We start from the raw sequence: 20,519 nt of genomic DNA on the forward strand, positions 1-20,519 counted from the left end.
AAACACAGCACATTCCTTCTCCAAGACTTGTGCAGGGTGGTTGAAGAAGGATTTTGATCCAAACTTTGGTAGACTGTGACCAGCTCCAGCCACCACCCTCACTCTTAGTGGCATTGCAGGCTGCCACAGGCTCCCACAGCTGGGGCTGTGCCTGTGCCAGGCTGTGCTGCAGAGCTCAGCTAACCCAGCCTTGCTCACCTGGGGCCACCAGGTCAGTGCTGGGGTGTAAAAAATTGCCACTTGCTCACAAAACATCAATCTGTGCTGAGTCCACAGGGGGATGCCACATCAGAATGCTCAGAGCCTCTCTCCCCACAAAAGCACCTCTGACTCTGGGAAGGAGTCACTCTGTCCAAGAAACAACCATCAGAAAAGGGTTTCCTCCTCATTCATGTCTCTTTCCTGGACTAGGGATTTCTTCAATCAGGTGATGCTGGAAACTGTCCCCATACAATAATTCTCAGCGGTCTGGTTAAATGAAGGTGAGGAAAGGGCCAGCTCACCTTGCATTGTCCCTGCCATGGGATTTCAAGAAGTTCATGTCTCGGTATCTGGACAGGAATGCCACGAGTTGATCATTTGTCCTGTGAGAGAAAGAACAAAAGGGGCACAAATTACACTGTGAAAACCACTGTGTCCAGAGCCATGTATTAATTTCTTGTTCTCATTTAGGGACCATTCTCAGATTCTGAAGGAGGTGGTTCCAAAAAATACTTTCATCCTGCTGCTAAACTTCAGTGACCCCCTCTGCTCAGGAAAGCATACTTGGAAGGAAGCACAGCTTTATTACACCTTAACAAATTTCTTATCAACCCTTGGCAGGTATTTTAAGCTCTATAACAGAGTGTGCATGAAGTAATACTGCTCAACACTTCTTAAGTATGAAAATCGAGCTACAAGACGACTGCACTGATAGTTCCATTTTACATGCTTTGCTAGATATTTCCTAGGGAGTTTGGTTCAGCATCTATTGGCACTTTATTTGTTTTTATTGTGTAATACAGAAGAGGCCAAGGTTGGAATGCATAACACAGAGAATTTAGATGTAAAAAAGGCAGTATAATCAACAGGAACAAAGGAATTTAGAAGGTTAATTCCGATTAGTATGACAGGCAATCTGACACCAGCATTTTCAAAATTTCAGCTGACATGTCCAAGAATGTATTTACACTTGAGAGCTTTTGTGGTCTGCTCTTTCTTTAACAATGGAGCAAAAATATTCTCTATTTATCTAGGTCAGCATGTTTAGGAAAATTGAATAAATCACATTAAAAAGATCTTAATCTCCTGAATTGCATTTGAATCCACAACCTTATGGATATAACACCATTTAAGCAATGGTCTGTAATGAAGTTGGCAGCAGAAAGACTCAAGATAAAAGAGGTGTCAATATTACTGTATTTTGAAAACATTTCATTATTATAAGCCACAGAAAACCAAGTTAAACCTGAATGTGTTTAACTGCACAAAATGTGTTTAACTGCTGGGGTCAGGTTGCAACAACCTGGAAATGTTATCAGCCAAGTAAACTATGTTCATAATCTCATTGATATTATCTAGACCAAATGAATTATCTGTCAAGCAAGCATCCTCACAGACAGGGCCCTGAGATCCACCTCCTTTACTCCTGTGAGCTGCAGCACCTCCCAGGCTCAGACTCTGCATCTCAATTGGGCAAACTCAGAAACTGCTTTCTGTGTAGTAAGCTGTGCAGATTTTCACATTTGCTGCTCCACTGACTCTCCATCTTACTGGGATGAATAGGCATTTAGTGAATTTACTTAGCAATGCTTCCACATGAAATGGTTTCAATGGCTGACATCTTCGGGTGACTTTCTAGGCAAAAGCTGGCATGCAAAGATGATCTTTAGAAATATAATCAAGCTTGGAAGTGCTTGAGCTTTAATTTCCTTACAGGATAAAAATCAAATCAACCAAAGTAACAATCCACACCACTCAATAAAACATCATCCTTTCTAGATTGCTCACCAACCTGTATTTTGCTATTCAGCAGTACTCTACCAAGTGTATCAGGACTTGGGGCTGCCACACAAACTTCTCATTGCTTCTCTCTCAGCTTTTAAGTAATTCTTATAAATGTCCAAATGATGCTTAGCTCTCAAAGTAATCAATAATTGACCTTTTCTCTCTTCTTCAAAACACTGGAGGTATCTTGGTCCTACTTTGAATATTTTTAATTTTTTGTTTTAATGAACTCATACAGAGTTTTACTCCTTATCAATTAATATGCTTCGTTTTATGTGTTGACAACATGGAACTAAAACATCATAGGTCCATTTGGTAACACTTTCTAGTTAATTGACATTTAGATTTATGCAGTCAACCAATTCTATGCTCAGCATGGCACCACACTGAATTTCTATTAAGCTTTCATTCAAAGTGCTCCTTCTGGCCCCAACATCATGAGGATGCTGCACATCACCTTTGACTTATTCCATCAGAAGACATTAAAGAGAAAATCAAAGGTATTGAACACACCATCGATGTTAATGCATTTTTGTTCAAACCCTCCTCACCTTTCAGAAACCTTTGCCTTGAGGGGCAGATTTCCTAAATGCCTCTGGCACAGGCTATTTCCAGTGCCTCTGGCACTCCTTTGGACAAGGATGGAGACGTGGGCCTGCTTTTTCTCTAAGTAAGGCAATCAAAAGCTGAGATTTTCAGCTGAAGACATCACTGGGAGCAACAGCAACTCCACACTGCCAAATTAAATTCTGCCGTAGCTCCACAAATTTCAGGGATAATTCACTGAGCATAAATTTGGCACAAAATGTTTTACTAACTATCATGGTAAAACAGAAGGTAACAAGTGCAACAGAGCCTTCCTAAGAAGGAAATAAAGTCATGTGGAGAGGGAGGGTAGTTCATGCTACTGATTAAAAATACACTGATATTACATATCACATTCCTATCAGTTTCCCCAGGGTAACACAGCACGAATACAGAGTGAGGAAAAAGCCCTTCTGCAGTTGGTGCCTGAGGCTGGGCCTGATGGATGCATCCACACAGCTCTCACTTCTGTTTCCTTTTGCAGTTAAACTCACTTGGAGGGCAAGGCACCAGGGAGAAGGATTACTCAGCTGGGTACCTGTATCACTGTCAGGGAGGAGCATGGTGTGAGTGTAGAGAGGCTGAGAGAAAATGGGCATTTCAGGTGTGCAGCACACAGGGAGAAATGCAAAATGAATCCTCCAGTGAACTCCAGGAGTGGAGAAAGCTTGTGTGTGTGTGTGTGTGTGTGTGTGTGTGTGTGTGTGTGTGGGCTGCCACGAGAAGATGACAAGGGAATAAGAGTGATGGGAAACAAAGCATGTTTGAGTTCACTGATGCTGATTTGGGGCTCAGCAAGGGCAGGTCTGCCAGCTGGGATGGGGGTGCCCATCTTCTCCAGAACCTTGGTGAGGTACTACAGCTCCCTCCTGCAGCAGGGGTGACAGGGGCACTGTGCCCACTCAGCAAAGCTCAGCCCGGCCTGCAGGGCTGGGCTCAGGGATGGCAGCACTCACATGGGCAGGCAGGGAGGCTGCAAAAGGGACTCAGCCCCTGGCACTGCTCAGCTGGGGAGTGACTGAGCCCCAGGCTGGGACCCTGCTTGGGGTTAGGCCAAGTTGAGAGTTACAGGTCTAAGGGAGAGAAACAGGTGAGTCCTATATCCAGAAGGAAATTCAGAAGATATTGCCAAAGCAAAGCAAAGTCTGCTACCAGGGTTTCCTCATGAGCAGCCTGGCCTGGGACTGAGGTGTCCCAGGGTGAGAGCAGGCAAACCAGGCACTCAGCAAGCACCTGCTGAGCAAGGCAATAATTTCAGAATATGGCCTATACACTGGGGATTGAAATGAACAGCTGGAGGAGAAGCAGTGACTTTGTGTTTGCATTGTCTGTGCAGAGCAGTCCCTGCACACAACCACAGCCAGACCCTGTGGGCAAGAGGCAGTGCTGGTCTAGCTGGGTTTAAGCAAACCCTCCAACCCCAGTGACTAATCCAAGCAAAGAGCAGAGATGCCCTCAGTCTGCAGCTGTGAAAACAGATTAGGAAAGCCTTTGGAGAATATGAGAAAAGGAAATCAAGATATTATTACTTTTGGAGGATAGTGATGGTTAATAGAAATGTTCTGATTCAGCAAGGTTCTTTAACACATGGACATCTTGAAGGATGTAGGGAACAGCAGGCACTTCAATGGGGTTATTAATATGTCAAAACCTATCCAAGTTAATAACAATTTGGCTAAGTTAGATCAAAAGTTCAGAATCTTTTGGCAGCACACAGGTATGGAAACAAGATGGTTTGATTCCGTGTAGGAATCAGATGAAGGAAAGAGAGCTGCTCTCAGTTTATTAATTATTCATCTTGATTAATTTAGGGCTATCTAATGGCAAGTCTGCTGGCTGCTTCACAGGAGGAGTTAGTGCAGGGAGGGGATTAGCCCTGGCCATGGTGAGCAGTGGTGGCAGCAAACACAGCAGTAGCTCTGCCTGGTGTGGGGTGCTGGAGAGGCAGGCAGGGATTACAAAAGCAGGCAAAAAATTAATATATAGGGGCAAAAGTGTTTGGGAGAATAGGGCAAGGAGGCTAATGTGGTTTGAAGCAGCAATGAATGGCCTCTGAAGCAGGGATAATGAAGGCAAACATACAGTTAGAAAGAGATAAGTCAAAACTTTTACAAGTTCTCCCAGTGCCCAAAGCTTTGGTGTTTCCACTCGTTCCTGCCTGACTCATGCCCACAGCTTCCTTTCCCAGGACTCTGTGACTGTGTGAAGGCACAGCCCCACAGAGCCCAGACCTACAGCAACCCCAGCAGTTCTTTGCCATCAAACTGTTTATACAGCAGGAAAAGACTGCAGAGAAAAAAAACCCTGGAATTATGGGGCAAACTCACCTATTCAGAGTGATATTAATGGTTAATATAGGCTAAACACAGCTAAACATGCAGATGTGCACACAAGAGCCTGAAAGTGGAAGAACTGAACACCTTAAATTCTGCTACCTTCTTTCCAATAAATTCTTACAGTGATACTTGAGCTCCCTGATTGCAGGGAGTTATTAATTTCATATTCATTAAGGCAGTATTGTAGAGTGTTAGGGCATGCCATCACACCCAGCCCCGTGGCAGGAGAATTCCTTCAGCAGAGTTGCTCACCTGGCTGTTCCTGGCCGGGGCCATCCCTCTGTGCTCAGCCTGGCTGCCCAGGCCCTGCAGCACTGCAGGGCACACAGGAGCTGGGGAGGCAGGGGAGCAGCCCAGGAGACAGGGAAGGGGTTCTGCCAATTGCTGCACACACCTGCACAGCACCCAGCGCACTCTGAAAGCTTCTGCTGGGCCACAGCAGCACTCAGAGCATCTCCCACTCCAGACAGGGATCCTGACCTGCTCTGGTCCCTCCAGTTTGCACACGTCTGGGCACGGCATATCGCCTTACAAAAGGATGCAGCAGACAAATGATTCAATAGAAAATAGCAAAAACCTACAAACCCTCCTCCTGGAACACTTACAGCAGGATGATCAACCACACAAATGCAGCATGAGAAGAATGTGGGAAAAGATTTGCATGTTCACCTTTCAGACCCTGGATGGAGAGACTGACCCTCTTACTGGTGCTCCCAAGTCCTCCTGCCTCTCCAAAGGCAATTTAGCACAAGGGGAGGCTCAGCAGAGCCTGACCCAGGCTGAAGTAAGAAAATAAACCCCAACGAGTCTGCCATCTACAAATGCAAAGAAAAGGGAAGGCTATACTTAGCCTTTGCTATCCATCACAGAACAAGGATTAGCATGGCAGGCCTTTCTCAGCAAAGCTGATTCCTGGAACAACAGCCATTCATAAAACAAACTATAAAAATGAGAACAGCAGATATGATTTCAGAGGCCAACTGCATGAGGAGGGCTCTGGGTGGCAGTTAATACCTCTGCTTTTACAACAGTGTTGTCTTAAATGGTTTGGTTTGTCTTTCAAGTCAGGCTTAACAGAGGAACAAGATAACGGAAGAAAACTATTGCCTCAGCAGCTCAGCTGCTGGAGCACTTGGAGACCAGAGCTGGGCTGGGAATTCACACCTGAGTATTTCAGTGTCAGCCTCCTGCCTTTGGGTGCTGCAGGCACTGATCTCTCATCACAAGGGATGAGCTCCTCTCCTCAGCCCTGCCAGTGCTGGGTGATGCTCAGGACATTCCATCAGCAACACACTCATCTTGGCTGTGCTTTCAATTACTGCCTCCCATTCAACCACTCTCTGTTTCCTATGGAAAAGAAAGGAACTTGCATAGTCAGAAAAGAGTGGAAGTCTTTTTTGGATGGCACACTGCTGAATAAACCTCTTCTAGTGAGAGTGCATAAATGCCTGGCTACAAAGGAGATCTGCTGAGAGAAAATAGAATATACTGCACTGTCTGCTTCCTGAGCCACTCCACATACTATTTTCTATAAATTCAAGGCTTCAGATGATATTTATAAAATAAATAAATAAGCCCACCGCTGAGAAGCAGCAGCACATGCTTAAATGAAAATCCTAAAGAGACCATATAAGAGAATTCCACCAAGGATTAATGAACAAATGTGATTAAAACTATCTACAGCTCTGGACTGCTGCCAAAACGCTGCCAGCAGTGTTTGATATGTAAATGCTTAAAACATTTGCTGTGTGTGCTGCCGTTGATGCAAAGACTCTATAGAGAGTTTCTCCATCTAATTAGAGATATTGGTTTAGCAAACTTTGGAGTCTATAAAACCCTCAATGTCTCATTATTCTTTTAAAATGGAATATTCATTTGTTTGGAATGTTTTCCAGCCATATCCCATGAAACCCTGAAAAGCCCTTGGCTAATGAAAAACTGCAGCCCAGCATCAGCTGATAAACCCTACAGCTTTTATGATAATAAAATTCTCACCACATGCACTCATTAAAACTTTGTAACATCGCTTTTGACTTTCTTTAAATATTCACGGGGAAAAAAGTAAATTACTCAATTCCCAATTATTTTATAGCACGATTTCAACACAAGCATTTAAAATCCCCAGGACCTTATCAAATACACCCTGCAATGGTGCAATCACTGTGTCCCTGATCTGGTGAAGCCCTGAACAGTGAGTGCTGAACTGTAGCACATTTGGAGCTCTCCCAAAATGATGCAACTTTCCCACTGTATTGTCATAAATTACTTCATGGGTCAGGGCCCACATGTCCTCATGTCCAGAGCAGAATGTGCAAGGATTACAGCAAGGTCAAGAGCTGAGAGCTGTCCTTAAACTCATCTTGGATCTCTTAGGGGCACAAGTACATTTATTAAGGAGACTTTTCCAGGCAGGCCAATCCAGTCATAACTCAGATTGTCCATCTCCACCACAGATATGTCACCAACTCACCAATGTTTAACTCACTGGTGTTTATAAAACATTTTTACAAAATGCCCTCAGTCCCAGGAGTACCTTTGAATTGATCCCAGGAATTAATTTGTCTGTGACAATGACATTTTCTCAGCATCCCTGCTGCTGCAGTAAAAAGTAAATAACAAAAACACTACTCTGTAGTACCATTTCACATGCAGCTCTTTTTCTCTCATTTTAAAGCCACCACAAGTTGCAAGTTACTATATTTTAGAGTAAAACTACAAAATACATTAAAGTAGTTTTCCTTTCATAAATCTAATTGTATGCAATTGCTAAGTCTAGATTATTTGTATGCTTAACAACAACAAATGCACTGAAAAATACTTGAATAACAAAAGCTTCTGAAGTACCCTCCAAATGTGCAACTGTGTAAGACCTGGTAGATATGAAAATAATCACAGAAAATTGGCTACGTGCAGGATGACTTATTCCCTACATAACCTGGTATTGATGCATGCAGATCAGAGGTATTTTGCTAAAAAGGAAGGGAATGTTTCACTCTGATTTGTTAAACAATTTTCTATTTATTTAAGTTTATGAATCATCAGCATATCACCGCCATTATTTATTTTTTCATCTTGCTAGCTCAGAATTTGTGTGCCTGACAGATAGCCTTTGCTAGAAAGGCCTATAAATGCCTATTTCAAATAAATATTTTTAAGTAAAGGCAGTGATGTGTGTCTAACTTAGATAAGGGCTAGAAAACTTGTTAAAGGCATATACTGTAGTAAAGCAAAATTCCTCTCCCACACACTCAGAAGAGACGTCAGTTTACTTGAACTGCAGGAAAAAATGCTCATTTTTATCAGTGCTGGCAAAAACTGCTTATCAAGCCTTGCTGGCATTCCCATTATTCAAATGTGGAAATTAAAATAATGCAAATCAGCTCAGAAAAAATACAGCAACGTGGGGTTTAGACTCTTCAACTTACACTCTGCTGTAAAATGCTTAGCATTGATAGAATCACATGATTACTCAGCATTATGTCAGCTCCAAACATAGACTCACAGAAATGCTTGATTTGAAAAAGACCTTTAAGATCATCAAATCCAGCTCTGCCAAACCCATCACTAAAACAGATTCCCCAGTGCCACTTTGCCAAACTATGGTGCCAGCCTTCCACTAATAGCTGCCACTGACACCACAGTCAGCAACTTTCCAAGGTAGCTGTGCTCAGGATAAATGGAAAGAATTGTGATTTTCATGGTAAAAAAGCACCAATTTGGTGGATGACACCAACAAGTCCAAATGTGAATGTTTTTAACCTTTTTCTATTAAGAGTGTAAGGACTGATTGAATGCAGAGTGTGGAGCTAATGAACACAAACTACCTGCTGACAGTTTGGCACAGAAAGCCTGTTTGAATATCACATTGTCAAAGGTCTATCACATTTTTCATTTCCATCAATAAGGAAGCTGAGTGTTGACGTAAATGATCATTTTGATGGACAGTGAGCAGGAAGCAGCCATGCACCTGAAGAGGTTACCTACACACACTGCTATTTACATTGAGACACATGTCTAAAGAGGATTCATGCCCAGAATTGCTAAATTTATTGAGGTTATTTACTTAGTTTTAATCCTGTAAGGGAAAAAAACAACCTCCCTTTTCAGCATTTTTCTATTTAAAAACTTTTATGACAATAAGGGCTTTCTCTCACTAGAAAAGAACATGTGGAGTGACAGAAATATTGGAAAATCCCCTTTATGCCCAAAGTGCATATTTGAAGAAAGCAGTACAAATTACCCATATTTTGTTCCTTAAAATATTTTTAGTACCTTCAATAGTGAGACAAGTTCCCTCTTGCAGATCCTTTAATCAACAAAAAAAAAACCTTTTTTTCAATCCTCTTTCCTACTGATAAGCACTATGCAAAGGACTTTATTCTGTTTTCATATCTGTAATTCTCCACAATCAGTGCAGTGCACTCAGTTTATGCTTGTGTAAGCCAGAGCATCAACCCAGCTCTGTGTTCCTGGGATAGGGAGTGGGAAATCATAACAAGGGTTTGTGGTGCTTCCCAGTTTAGAGGCTGTGAAAAGGTGTTGTTCCATGTAAATAGATGAACACCAGCACAGTTTTCCTCTCTCTCTGAGAGGTGTTCTGTCTTCCCCTGCCTGTCTCATGGTAGGCAATTCTCCATAGGAAAACTCCCCAAGCAACCATTTCTGTCCATAATGCCCCAATATTGTGTCAGAGTGGCAGCAAATGTAACTGCTGCCAATTACTACAGGACTTCTAAAGCTGCTGAAAAGTATTTACCAAGATAATTTGCTTTTCACAAAGTTGCCTCTGCCTCTTATTATTATAATAACAAACCATTCCATTTCCAATCACTGCCCCAGTGCAGGGATCAGGACAGAGAATTCCCACATTTAACTGCCAGGAACTCCTGATGGGCCATGGATCCCAGAATATCACTTGTGAGGATGCTGCACTGCAAAGAGTTAAGAAAGACAAGATTATCTTATCTCAAAAAGACATCTGAGTTCACTTAATATCTGCTGGAAAGCATCTGAAGAAAGAGAGCACTGAAATACTTGACTAACCAGCTGCTAATACCCAAGGATATTTAATTATTAAAAGTAAACATGATATAATTTTAGCTTTATAAAAGCACTGGGATTTTATTTGGTACAGAATGATGCTCACTGCTTTGTATTTTTCCAGTATTTCTCTGCTGCTGCATATTCATGTAGAACCTCATCTGCCTACACGATACATCTCATTTTGATGAAAACAATAATCACTGATTAAATAAGCAAGTGGAGTGAGCTTCAGAAATTATCAAGTTCATTACTCAAATTAGTGAGACTTTGTATAAAAAGAAAAAAATCTAGATATTGGGCTGAATAGGAGCTTTTTGTTTGTTTATTCCGTGTATATTTTACATTGCATGGTTTACATTCAGCAGTTTTTTTCACCATCTCTAAAATTAAATTATCAAGAGTTTTGTGCAAAAAGAGAAATTAAAATTAAATATGATTTAAAGCAACCATTCACTTCATCCAATTCACACATTCCCATGTGCATCTGAAATTTTATTTGTACAAGTCAATATGAAAAACGATTTGCTAATTGTTGAAAAATGGTTTGATGCTTGTTGAGCAATTACAATTAAAAATGCTCAGTTTCTTCCGAGAAAATGGGAAGAAAGAAACCTCCTTCACCCTGCTCCTGATGGCAGAGCTCTGCCTGGTGGGGTCTGTCAGTCTGGGGGTGCAGCCCTGCTGTCCTGCCACAGCAGAGACCCTGCAGCACCCCCAGCTGTCACCTGGGCCAGTTCCATGCCAGGGATGGATCTACTCAGCACATCCAGCTTGGATTAAAATCCACCATGTGAGCTGTGTGTGCCTCCATCACCTGCAACACTCCTGCAGCTTAAGACTTGTGAGATATCTTTGCTTTTCTGGATGTTAGGGTGCCACTTACCCAGCTTTAATGTCAAATTTTGGTAATTTCTCAGTTTTTGAAAGATAATTCACTCCCTCTGACTGTGGTGATTCACCCTGACACCCCACTGTCCCCACTCTGTCACACCAGAGCCATTTCCACCCTGCCCAGGAGACTCCCAGAGCCAGCAGGAGCCCACAGCCACCAGGGACAGCTCATGCAGAAACACCTTCCCTGCTCTGTCCCTGCTGCAGCTCATGCAGGGCTCTGCAAACACCTTCCCTGCTCTGTCCCTGCTGCAGCTCATGCAGGATTCTGAAAATGCCTTCCCTGCTCTGTCCCTGCTGCAGCTCATGCAGGGCTCTGCAAACACCTTCCCTGCTCTGTCCCTGCTGCAGCTCATGCAGGATTCTGAAAATGCCTTCCCTGCTCTGTCCCTGATGAAGCCACCCTGCCCCAGCCCCTCCTTGCAGCCACCTCTGGCTCCAGCAGGGAAGGCAGGACAGCTTGCTCCCAAATGGTCCAGCCCAGCATCCTCCCCAAAGCTCACAGATGTCACCCTGATTTTTTTAAAGTTTTTCTAAGCCTTCTGATGTTTACATTCTTGTAACAAACTTTCTTACACACTTTATGTAAATAACTTATTGGTTTGCATTCTTTTATAGAAGAAGAGAAATTCAATGGACTGTTAGTTTGTCCAGTGTCATTGGAGAAATAACACTGTCATCCTCCAATCCACTGTCACTTTTAGAAATCTATAAATATTAGAGTCAGAAATTATAAGTGCTCTTTTTACCTTGGAAGAGCTGCATGCCTGTGTGGTGTTATTTCTTGTCCTATAGTGACACAGACACACTCCCTGCTGCCACACACAGGGTCCCATGTCAATAAAGAACCAGAAACTGCTCACACTAAGCTTGGGAGCAGCAGGGAGCTGAGACTACCCTCCTCTTTCTGGGAAGGGAAGCAGGAAAGGCCGTGCTAAAAGAGCTCAAGGTATAAAACTCAACACTTTTGGGTTTTGCCCCCTCTTGTTTAATTTGCAGTGTGATCCTGGACAAAAGCTGGCCAGCTTTGTGTGACATTGCCCTGAGAGCAGGTGGTTCTTCTGATGCAGTGGGTAAAGAAACATTTTCCCTCATCTCACACTTTCTAAAAGACCAGAGGGAATACACACTCATCCAGTGAGCAGCTTCAGTCTCCTGACTGGAGTTATCCCAAGGGGGAGTGGGGGCACTCCACCAGCACAAGGTCCCTGTGCTGCTCTCTGTGCCAGGGATGCAGCCCAGGGCTCTTCAGCTGCCCAGTGAGACCCCACTGCTGAGGCACTTCCACAAACTCCTTCAAAAGTAAAGAGAATTATTACAAACAGCCCCTTCCTGCAGCTCCTCCTGGGGCTGCCACTCCCTTTGATCCTGAGCTGCTGAACCAACCTGTCCGAGTGCATCAATTCAGAGGGCCAGAAGGCAAACCAGGGAAAACAGGGTCAGGCTAATGGGATTTAGCATTAATTCTGCACCAAGACTGAAAAGATGGAAGAACAGGGCCTGGGGGGTGAAAGGGATAATGAACTGAGAGTTGATGGAAAGAAACTTAATTGGTTTTAACAACAAAAGGTCACATTTTGTTACCTTTATTTGGGTTGAGCAATGATCTTATTTTGATAATTTGTGCCACCTGATGACTTGCCCTACTCTTGGTTGGGACTGTTTTGGAGTCAGTCAGTGAGGAATGCAGAGCTGGGATGTGAGGCACAAACCTGTGGCAGAGAGGATGTTTGAAATGGGAACATACAGATCCACTACCTGGTATAACTGGGCTGCTGAGAAAACAGCTGGCAGGCTGGGAGGCTGATGTCCCTGCTCTCTGCTGTGCTCAGTGAGCTGCAACCAACACAGCCTTATTTCATCAGAAGAGAACCATGGCTTCAATTCAAGAGAAAGCTCCAGAAAAGGCACGTGAACTTCAGTGATGCAGTTTGTCACCATGATCTCCTGGCACTGCCAAGGGGACAGGCTGTGACATGGAGCCATTTCCTGGCTGCTCTCCCCTCCTGGGCTGCAGTGGCTCACAAATTATTCCCCAGGCACTTTGTGATGATACCCAGCCCTGGTACCTCCTGACACACCACAAGCACCAGCTTTCCACAGAGAGAAAGATCAGGGTGTTTTAGCCTTCAGCTGTAGCTCTACAGCTGCCATGTGTAACACAACTTGAGCCCCTGGGAACAGCTCCAGTGCCTTCACAACACCAGCTGTACAGAGGTTTAGCAATGACCCTCACAGGGCAAGCAGAGCCAAGGGCCCTGCAGGCCCTTGCCACGGAAATCACCTGAAGCTACCTTGCACCTGGCTGGCACAGTGCATCCCATCACATGAATACAATGAGCTGAGCCACTGCCAAAACATCTGAGGCAGCTTCAATTGAAGCCATAAGGTGACACAAATAACCAATTTGGATTTATAGACCTTTTAGTCTTCAGCTGTCCCAAGAATGCATTGTTGCAAGATTACCTGCTAGAAGTGACTTTTGGGGCAGCAAACTTTTAAACCAAGATCAACTCTGCATTTGAAAAGGACTTGGCCCCACACCAGTTCCTAATGTGGCAAACAGTGCAATTATCCTGATGAAAGCTCAGGGATGCTTGAGCCTACAGCTGGTTCATCAAGTAATGCTGAATGATGGATATAATTAAACTGCATGCAGCAGAGTGGAATGTGCTACAATGAACCATTTAGGGCCTCATCCCCTCCCATCAGCCTGGAGCTACAGATGGGCCATCACAAACAGTCGGGGGCATTCAGCACTGCTATTTGTACAGGCAGGTTCAGAGGTGTCACACAAATGCTCTGTGCAGGTTGGGCAGAATAGAAATATTCCACTGTAGTAAGGTGCAATTGTAAAAGCCAGCTGGGCCCTAATTCTAACTCAGATTGCCCAGCAAAATATTGGTCTGGGATTTCTGTTTTCTGCACTGCCAGGTCAAAGCTCCCACAACATCTCAAGATACAAAGTTTTCACCAGTTAGCACTAGTCAGGATTGAAAGAAAAATAAAAAGAAGCTTTGGAAAAAGAGATGCATTCTGCAGCACATCCCTGAACATGAAGAACACTACACACAGAGGTGCCCAAGAACACCACACACAGAGGTGCCCAACTCTCCTGAAAGCCACCCGAGCACTGTACAGGCTCACAGATCCTGCATTTGATCTACAGAGCTGCAAGACCTGAAAAATCTTCAAATACCATTCAACTCTTTGGCTTTTAGCCCTATTTTCAAGGGAAAGAATTTATTCATCTCTCTCTCTCCTTCCTATTTCTATATCACCACTAAAAGACTGAATCAGAACAACGTTTTGGCTCAGCCTTTAACAGCCTTTAGGTTCACAACTATTTAAGAGTGACTTGGGAAAGGTATAACAGCACATGTTGTGTTATGTTCACTTTGAGCTGCCACCAGATATTATTTTGCAGCTGTTTTATTGTAAGTGGCATCCTGAAATCTAAACAAAAGAGTGTCTTAATGGCAATTTCAGCAGATTTTTAATTTCCTGAGAGAATTCAGCGGGACCACGAAGGGAGAGCACATTTAAAATGCAATGCCTTTATAGGAACATTTCCCTCTTTCAAGCACTTTTAGCTTTTGGAATTTTTATAACGATTTCACTGAACTTTCTAAAAAAACCGAGAAAAACTCAAATGAGTTGAAGACACATTAAAGTTTCTGCTCACAAACCCCAGGTGAACACCACAAGGACCTGTTCCTCTGCAGCTTCTGTTACACACCTCAGAGTTAATCCAAAGCAAAAGTCACTGCAGCAAAGTTGTGAGAGAGCACACAAGGGTATAACAGCACATGTTGTGTTATCAGAAAGGCACACCTGGGATTTCCCTGATGATCAACATCCCACTGCAGCTCAAACTCCACTGGAGCTTCTCACCCAGGAATGCAGTGAGCAACTAAATGCCATGGGAAGGGCCTGCCAGGATGGGGCAGCTGGTGGGGAATTCTCCTAACCATGGTTTTAAAGTACAAAAACCATTCTGCACAAAGGACTCTCTTCTTGGCTTGGTCACCCCACACTATTTGTCCACAAAGACAAGTTGTAAGTGAAAAACAGGTTTTGTAAACATCCCTGGAGCTGTGAAGGAGAAATACAGAGCTGGCCAGGTCCCTCATGCTGCTCATTGCCTTCCTCTGCCCCAACACATTGGTCACCCTCACAAAAATACTATTCCAGGCATTACTGGAGCATCCTGATGACAAAAGATGGAACTTTAGTGCACATTACCACAACATTTGTGCTGTTACTGTTTATAAATCAGACTAAATGCAAATGAATCCAGGGCAGACTCACATTTAACTCTTTTTAAGAAAGAGACTTTTTTCTCAGTCATAAATAAGTAAAAAATAAATTACATCCAGAAAGCAAATGGCAAACAGATGAAAACCCTTTGGCTCTTTGCTTGAGGACCTCCCTGTGAGCAGCCCCAGAGCCAAGCCAGAGGAGAAGGGGCCACCAGCCAGGCAGCCCAGCAGGGCTCAGAGGGGCAGTGCCCACCCAACTGCAGCTCCTCTGCCAGGCAGATCCCCAGGGGCCAGACACCAGCTCAGCTGGGGAGAGAGAAGGGGCTCCATGCTCACACTGCAATCAGCAGCGCCAATGCTGCCAAGTACAAGAGCACTTGGAGTAAAAATCCAGTTCTAAAACTGTGCCTTACTGACACATCTTTAATCTGCAGGCACAGTAAAGATGCCTGGACAGCCCATTCCAGTTTGGGGTGCATTTATTCCTGTGGCCAGTCTCAGGCTATGGAGCACATCTCAAAATACCCATAGGAGCTACTATGAGCTGCAGATGTCAGTTCCCCAAAGCAAAAGCTGCTTTATATCCTTAAATCCAGGAGGGGAGGGCAGAAGGAGCAGCGCCAGCTGCTGTGGCTGCACAGAGGAAGGGTTGGGCCTCTCATCACTAACATTTGCCAGCTTGAAGAAATCATTATGTTAACATCAGAGATAAATAAAAATTTTAAGCCACAATAATTTCCACATTTTACCCCACCCATTTGTGACCATGCACAAAACCACTGCTCTCCCAACCATTGATAACTTAACAGTAAAACAGAGAGGTGGAACAGCAAATCAAAAAGATAACTTTCAAAATATATATATAAATCTCAAGCAAATGCGCTGGCGAAGTGAGGAAAGAAGACAAGAAAAGGTTATTTGAGGGATTAAAGAAAGAAGCAAATCTGAAATTCTCAGAGAATGCAGATTCAAGAAAAACACTGATAAAGTTCCTTTTGGACAGGAAAAAAAGATTTCCTGTGAAGCATTAAGAGTGGATTGATATCGGGCTTGCCAGATAACAATATTCCGAGCAAACAAAGCCACATACAATGTTGGTGACAATCTTGAGATAAAAACCTCAGGCTCTGGCATCTGAACAGATGTTGTAGTGCAAAAGCCACCTGAGCTGCACTCCCCTCTGGATGCAGGGAGAAGATTGAGCACTGCTTCAGCCCAGGATAACATTCCAAAGGGCACTTCAGAGAACACTGCACTATTTGCCCAGTGCCTGGTACATTATTCTAGTGGCAAGGCTTGCTTTTCAGATCAGCACTGCAACACTTCATATGGGGTGTAAGGTCAAACTCAGCCCTGGAAAGTCAGTATTCTTTATCCAGGCTTTCATGTCCAGCACCAATTTATGTAGTGCCAGGAAGGAGATATCTCTAGAGGACAGCTCTGAAGTCTGAATCTCAGTGAGACATGGAATTTTTAAATTAAGTCCAGTCAAATTGATGAGAAGTGAGACAGAGAGAGTGGAACTTCCTCTTGAGCCAATGGCTTTGCCTTGTTTGCCATTGCACAGCTCGCATCAGCCCTGCTGGCTTGGGGATTTCTGAGCTCACAGCCATCAAGAGGGCACAGCTGGGTCTCAGGCACTTCTCCCAGAGCCAGAGTGCTGTATGGGAAAGCCAAGTGCTTTGTTTCAGCTCTAAGAGGAGATTTTCCTGTATTTCCAATATTGCATTTCAAGCCTGCACATTGCAAAAGCTGAGATATTGTGTGAGAGCAGCTGGGTAGCTCCAGTCTGGTGTGCCCACTCCAGGCAAACTGTATTCTCTTTTCTTCTCCCTGTCACCTGCTCCAAAGGTTGTGTCATTTGGCCACAGGTGAAATGGGGCAGGTCATGGTGAATTTGACAGAACAGAAATCATCCCTGATGTAGTTTCTATAGAATGGTGGTCACCCATGCTTTGCAGGGGATGAAACTGAGCCAGTGGCAGAAACAAGGACATGATCTCCCAGGTAGTTCTAGCACCTGAAAAATAACTTGAAAAAGTGCTAAAGCATTTTTCCCAAAGGTTGAACTTCTTCCTAAAATCTGTTGGTTGTAATTATTTTCACCTACCACAAGAAGAAAACCTGAAGATCTCTTCCCTGCACTCCCACCTTTTCACTCTCGGCAAATTTCTCTGGCCCAGGGACCTCATTTAGAAGGCATCACTTTGGTTTTTTATCAGCCAATGTCACCTTGACCAACAGAGGGCAATACAATGAAGCAAGTGCAGGTCAATTAATAGTTATTTGCTAGCTCAGTTTTTTAATTTCTGTGTTATTCTGGTTGGCAAAGATAATCTCCACATTGGCACCCGCTTAAAGGAGCAGGGCCAGTCAGACCATCCCATTCACTCCCTGTAGTGTGCAGTACCTCAGCTGCTATTTTCATGATGATACACCTTCCATTCAAGCACCAGATCCAAACTTCTGCTGAATGTGTCTCATTTAACTGAGGCTTCCCAACACAGGCTTTTATGGAAAGTACACAACTTCATCCTAAAATAATGCCAAGCAGCAAAACACAAGTAGTTTCACTGGGTTTCATTTAAGTTCTTTTGTTATACCTGATTGCCCAGGATGGAAATTGTAGTTGTATCTGCATTCCTGGCTCCATCTATAAGACACTTTATTTTCTTACCATTCTGAAGCACTCCCCAAGCTTCTGCTAATAATTTTGCTTGACCTTTATAAAGACCAAGCATTAGCTAGCAATTAGATTTGGTGATCCCTTTGGTGATTGAGGCTCAGTGATTTACTGTAAATTACAAATAGTTCAAATGTTTCATTATGTTTATTCTTTATACAAGCTCTGTGGCCAGGTAAGCACTGACACGATATTCACTGTTAAATGATCTCATTAAACTCCTTAATTTAAGTGGTGCAACACTTCAGTGCCACATTATCCAAGGACTCCTGCAATGCACATTAAACATTCAGCATGAATAGATGCTCTACCATAGTTCACCTTGTTGGGAGTGAAATTTCAGTCCCTGAACATAAGGTTGACTACTTTATGCTGTTTGTCAGAGACAATAAATAATGCAAATAGATAGCCATGTAAAGTAAGAGGTTGAAGACATCAATAGCTTTCCCATAAGGTTTTGAAAGAGGCTCCCAAAAGAATACACTTTAAATTATGAAAAAATACCACTAAAATTAAAAAAAAAAAAAAGTTAAGGAAAAGGAAGGAAGGTGCTGATTTCTTCCATTTCTTTGTGAATGCAGTGACAGTGAGAGATGATTTCTTGAGAACCCTCCAAATCTGTTCCTTTTTTATTCACAAGCCCAGAGCAAAAGGAGGGACAGTCACACAAACTCCCATCTCTGAGTTGCTTGTGGAGGTTTGTCTTTAACCATTTCACCCCTCCTTTTCCTGCTGAGAATGTTTAACAGAGCTGAATGAAGTCAAGGGTGGATCATGCACCACATCTTTTCACTTAGCCCGATAAATAACATATTGCCTCTTGATTAAAGGGAAGCACTTTTGTTGGAGGCACCTTTGTGTCCAGACTGTTTGCCAGTGGTTTGTACTCAGTAAGAAGGAGAAGCACATGGGTTAGAAACTCCTCTGTGCTAGTGCTGGGCTTACAGACTCCACAAACAAAACATTCAGGCATGAGGAGGAATAATAAGGGTATCTGGATTTTCCTGGCATGCATATGTTTTATTTTACATATTTTTAATTGTTTCCTTCACAAAATGAATAGTTCTAATATTTTTCTCCCATGCCTTTATATTTTATGATGCCTAACATCTGCTTCTGGACATCTCTTCTGAAGGATGAAAGGCTCCTGGCAATTCCACTGTAGTCTGTGAACAGACCAGACTGCTCCCTGGACAGATTTAGGCTTCATCATATTGTATTAACCCCACATATTGAGTATGGCTTTTTGACTTAGAAAGCTGGATTAGCTTTTATTATCAGAAGAGAAGTAGTAAAGGTTTCAGTATTACAGATGGAATGGCAGATGGGAAGCAAAAGCTTAATATGAAGCAGCTCTGGATAAAAACTATTAATCTACAAAATTCATATGTTCTTATGCAGGGAAACCTAGCAAAACCCACAGCAGTATGGCTAACCAGAGAGAAGTGTAAAGTGCCCCTAGTCCATTATCTGACAAATCATGGCATGGAGTCTGAAAGAAAAAAAAGAATCCCCCAAACACCCTCTTTACTATTTCGTGAAAAAAACAATCAGCTCTCTCTGGGTTATGCAGAGAGGTAATGCCTTCCTAAAGATTATAAATAGTAATAATTTATAGCACCTCCACCATGAAAATTAAATGGACTTTTATATATATATTTGATGAGACAAGACCTTCCATGGTATACCTGTAATATTCCATATTAAAAGAAACACTTAACGTTACTTGTAAGTCAGTGTCAGTGGAGTTGGAGCACCAAAAAGGTTTCTTATTTTTTGTTGAAGTGCATCATGGGATGAAGAGGAAGCATGTTCCCTGCAGTTCTGGTAACAGTGCTTTGGCAGGAAGGGAAGTGAGCACTTCAGAGCCTGCCTGGCTGCTGAGAGCCCCCGAGAGCCCCCAGGAAGCCACCACAGATCTCTGGGAGCCACCAAGAGGCCACCACAGAGCTCTGAGAGCCACCAAAAGGCCACCACAGAGCTCTGAGAGCGGCTGCAAGGGACAAGCACGACCTTCCAGAGCTCCCTCTCTGAAGAAACAAGTGCCTGGGATTTCTCCAGCAGAGCTGGAATGACTGCAAGACAGCATGGCACCATCACACAGACTCCATGACCGCTGAACCAGCTGCAGCCTGCCCCACAAGGCCAGTGGTTGCTGATGGCCATGTCTGGAAGGCACTGACCCCATCTGGCCCTGGGGTTTGATTTGCTCCCCAGGGAACTGGGAACAGTTCAGACTGCCCCAGGGCATGGCCTCAGCACTGCACAGTGGTTGGGGTGGGCTCAACAGCACAGGAATGCTGGACACACCTGCAGGCACTAGGGTACAACCACACCAGACCTTCAGCACTCTCCTGCAATTTATCCTGTTTAAATCACAGTGCCATCACCTACTTATTCCTTTATGGTCCTGCATTAGTCCACTTTTCAGCATCAATACAGCATTCCTCACCAGGAAAGTGAATAATCAGGAATAACAAGCTAGCTTTTACCAAAACTCAAGAGATATACAGAAAACTACATACTCTCCTTTATAAGCAAGGTTGATATGTCAAAACTGTTAGTTTTCTCCATGTTGCACATCAAAAGTGTTTAAATACTATGATTTCTTAATTTAAGTCCCCATGTTCTAATATCAAGGCAGTCTCAAGTAAGTCTTGTGCTCTAATCTTTCTCCCCAAAATGTGTTGCATTTCACTGAGCATCAGCAGTAAAGCCTTTTGTCAGTCCTCA

General features: G+C 43.4%; 1 protein-coding gene across 1 annotated transcript in view; it reads right to left on the reverse strand.

Annotated features, from left to right (window-relative positions):
• XYLT1 (xylosyltransferase 1) overlaps positions 1 to 20,519 on the reverse strand; it is a 176,107-nt gene that overhangs the window by 41,795 nt on the left and 113,793 nt on the right. The window contains exon 5 of the mRNA XM_059484242.1: positions 504 to 584. Coding sequence (XP_059340225.1) covers positions 504 to 584 — 81 coding nt within the window. The remainder of the gene's footprint in view (positions 1 to 503; positions 585 to 20,519) is intronic.

The sequence above is a fragment of the Ammospiza nelsoni genome, chromosome 17 (genome assembly GCF_027579445.1).
Source record: "Ammospiza nelsoni isolate bAmmNel1 chromosome 17, bAmmNel1.pri, whole genome shotgun sequence".
Lineage (NCBI taxonomy): Eukaryota > Metazoa > Chordata > Aves > Passeriformes > Passerellidae > Ammospiza > Ammospiza nelsoni.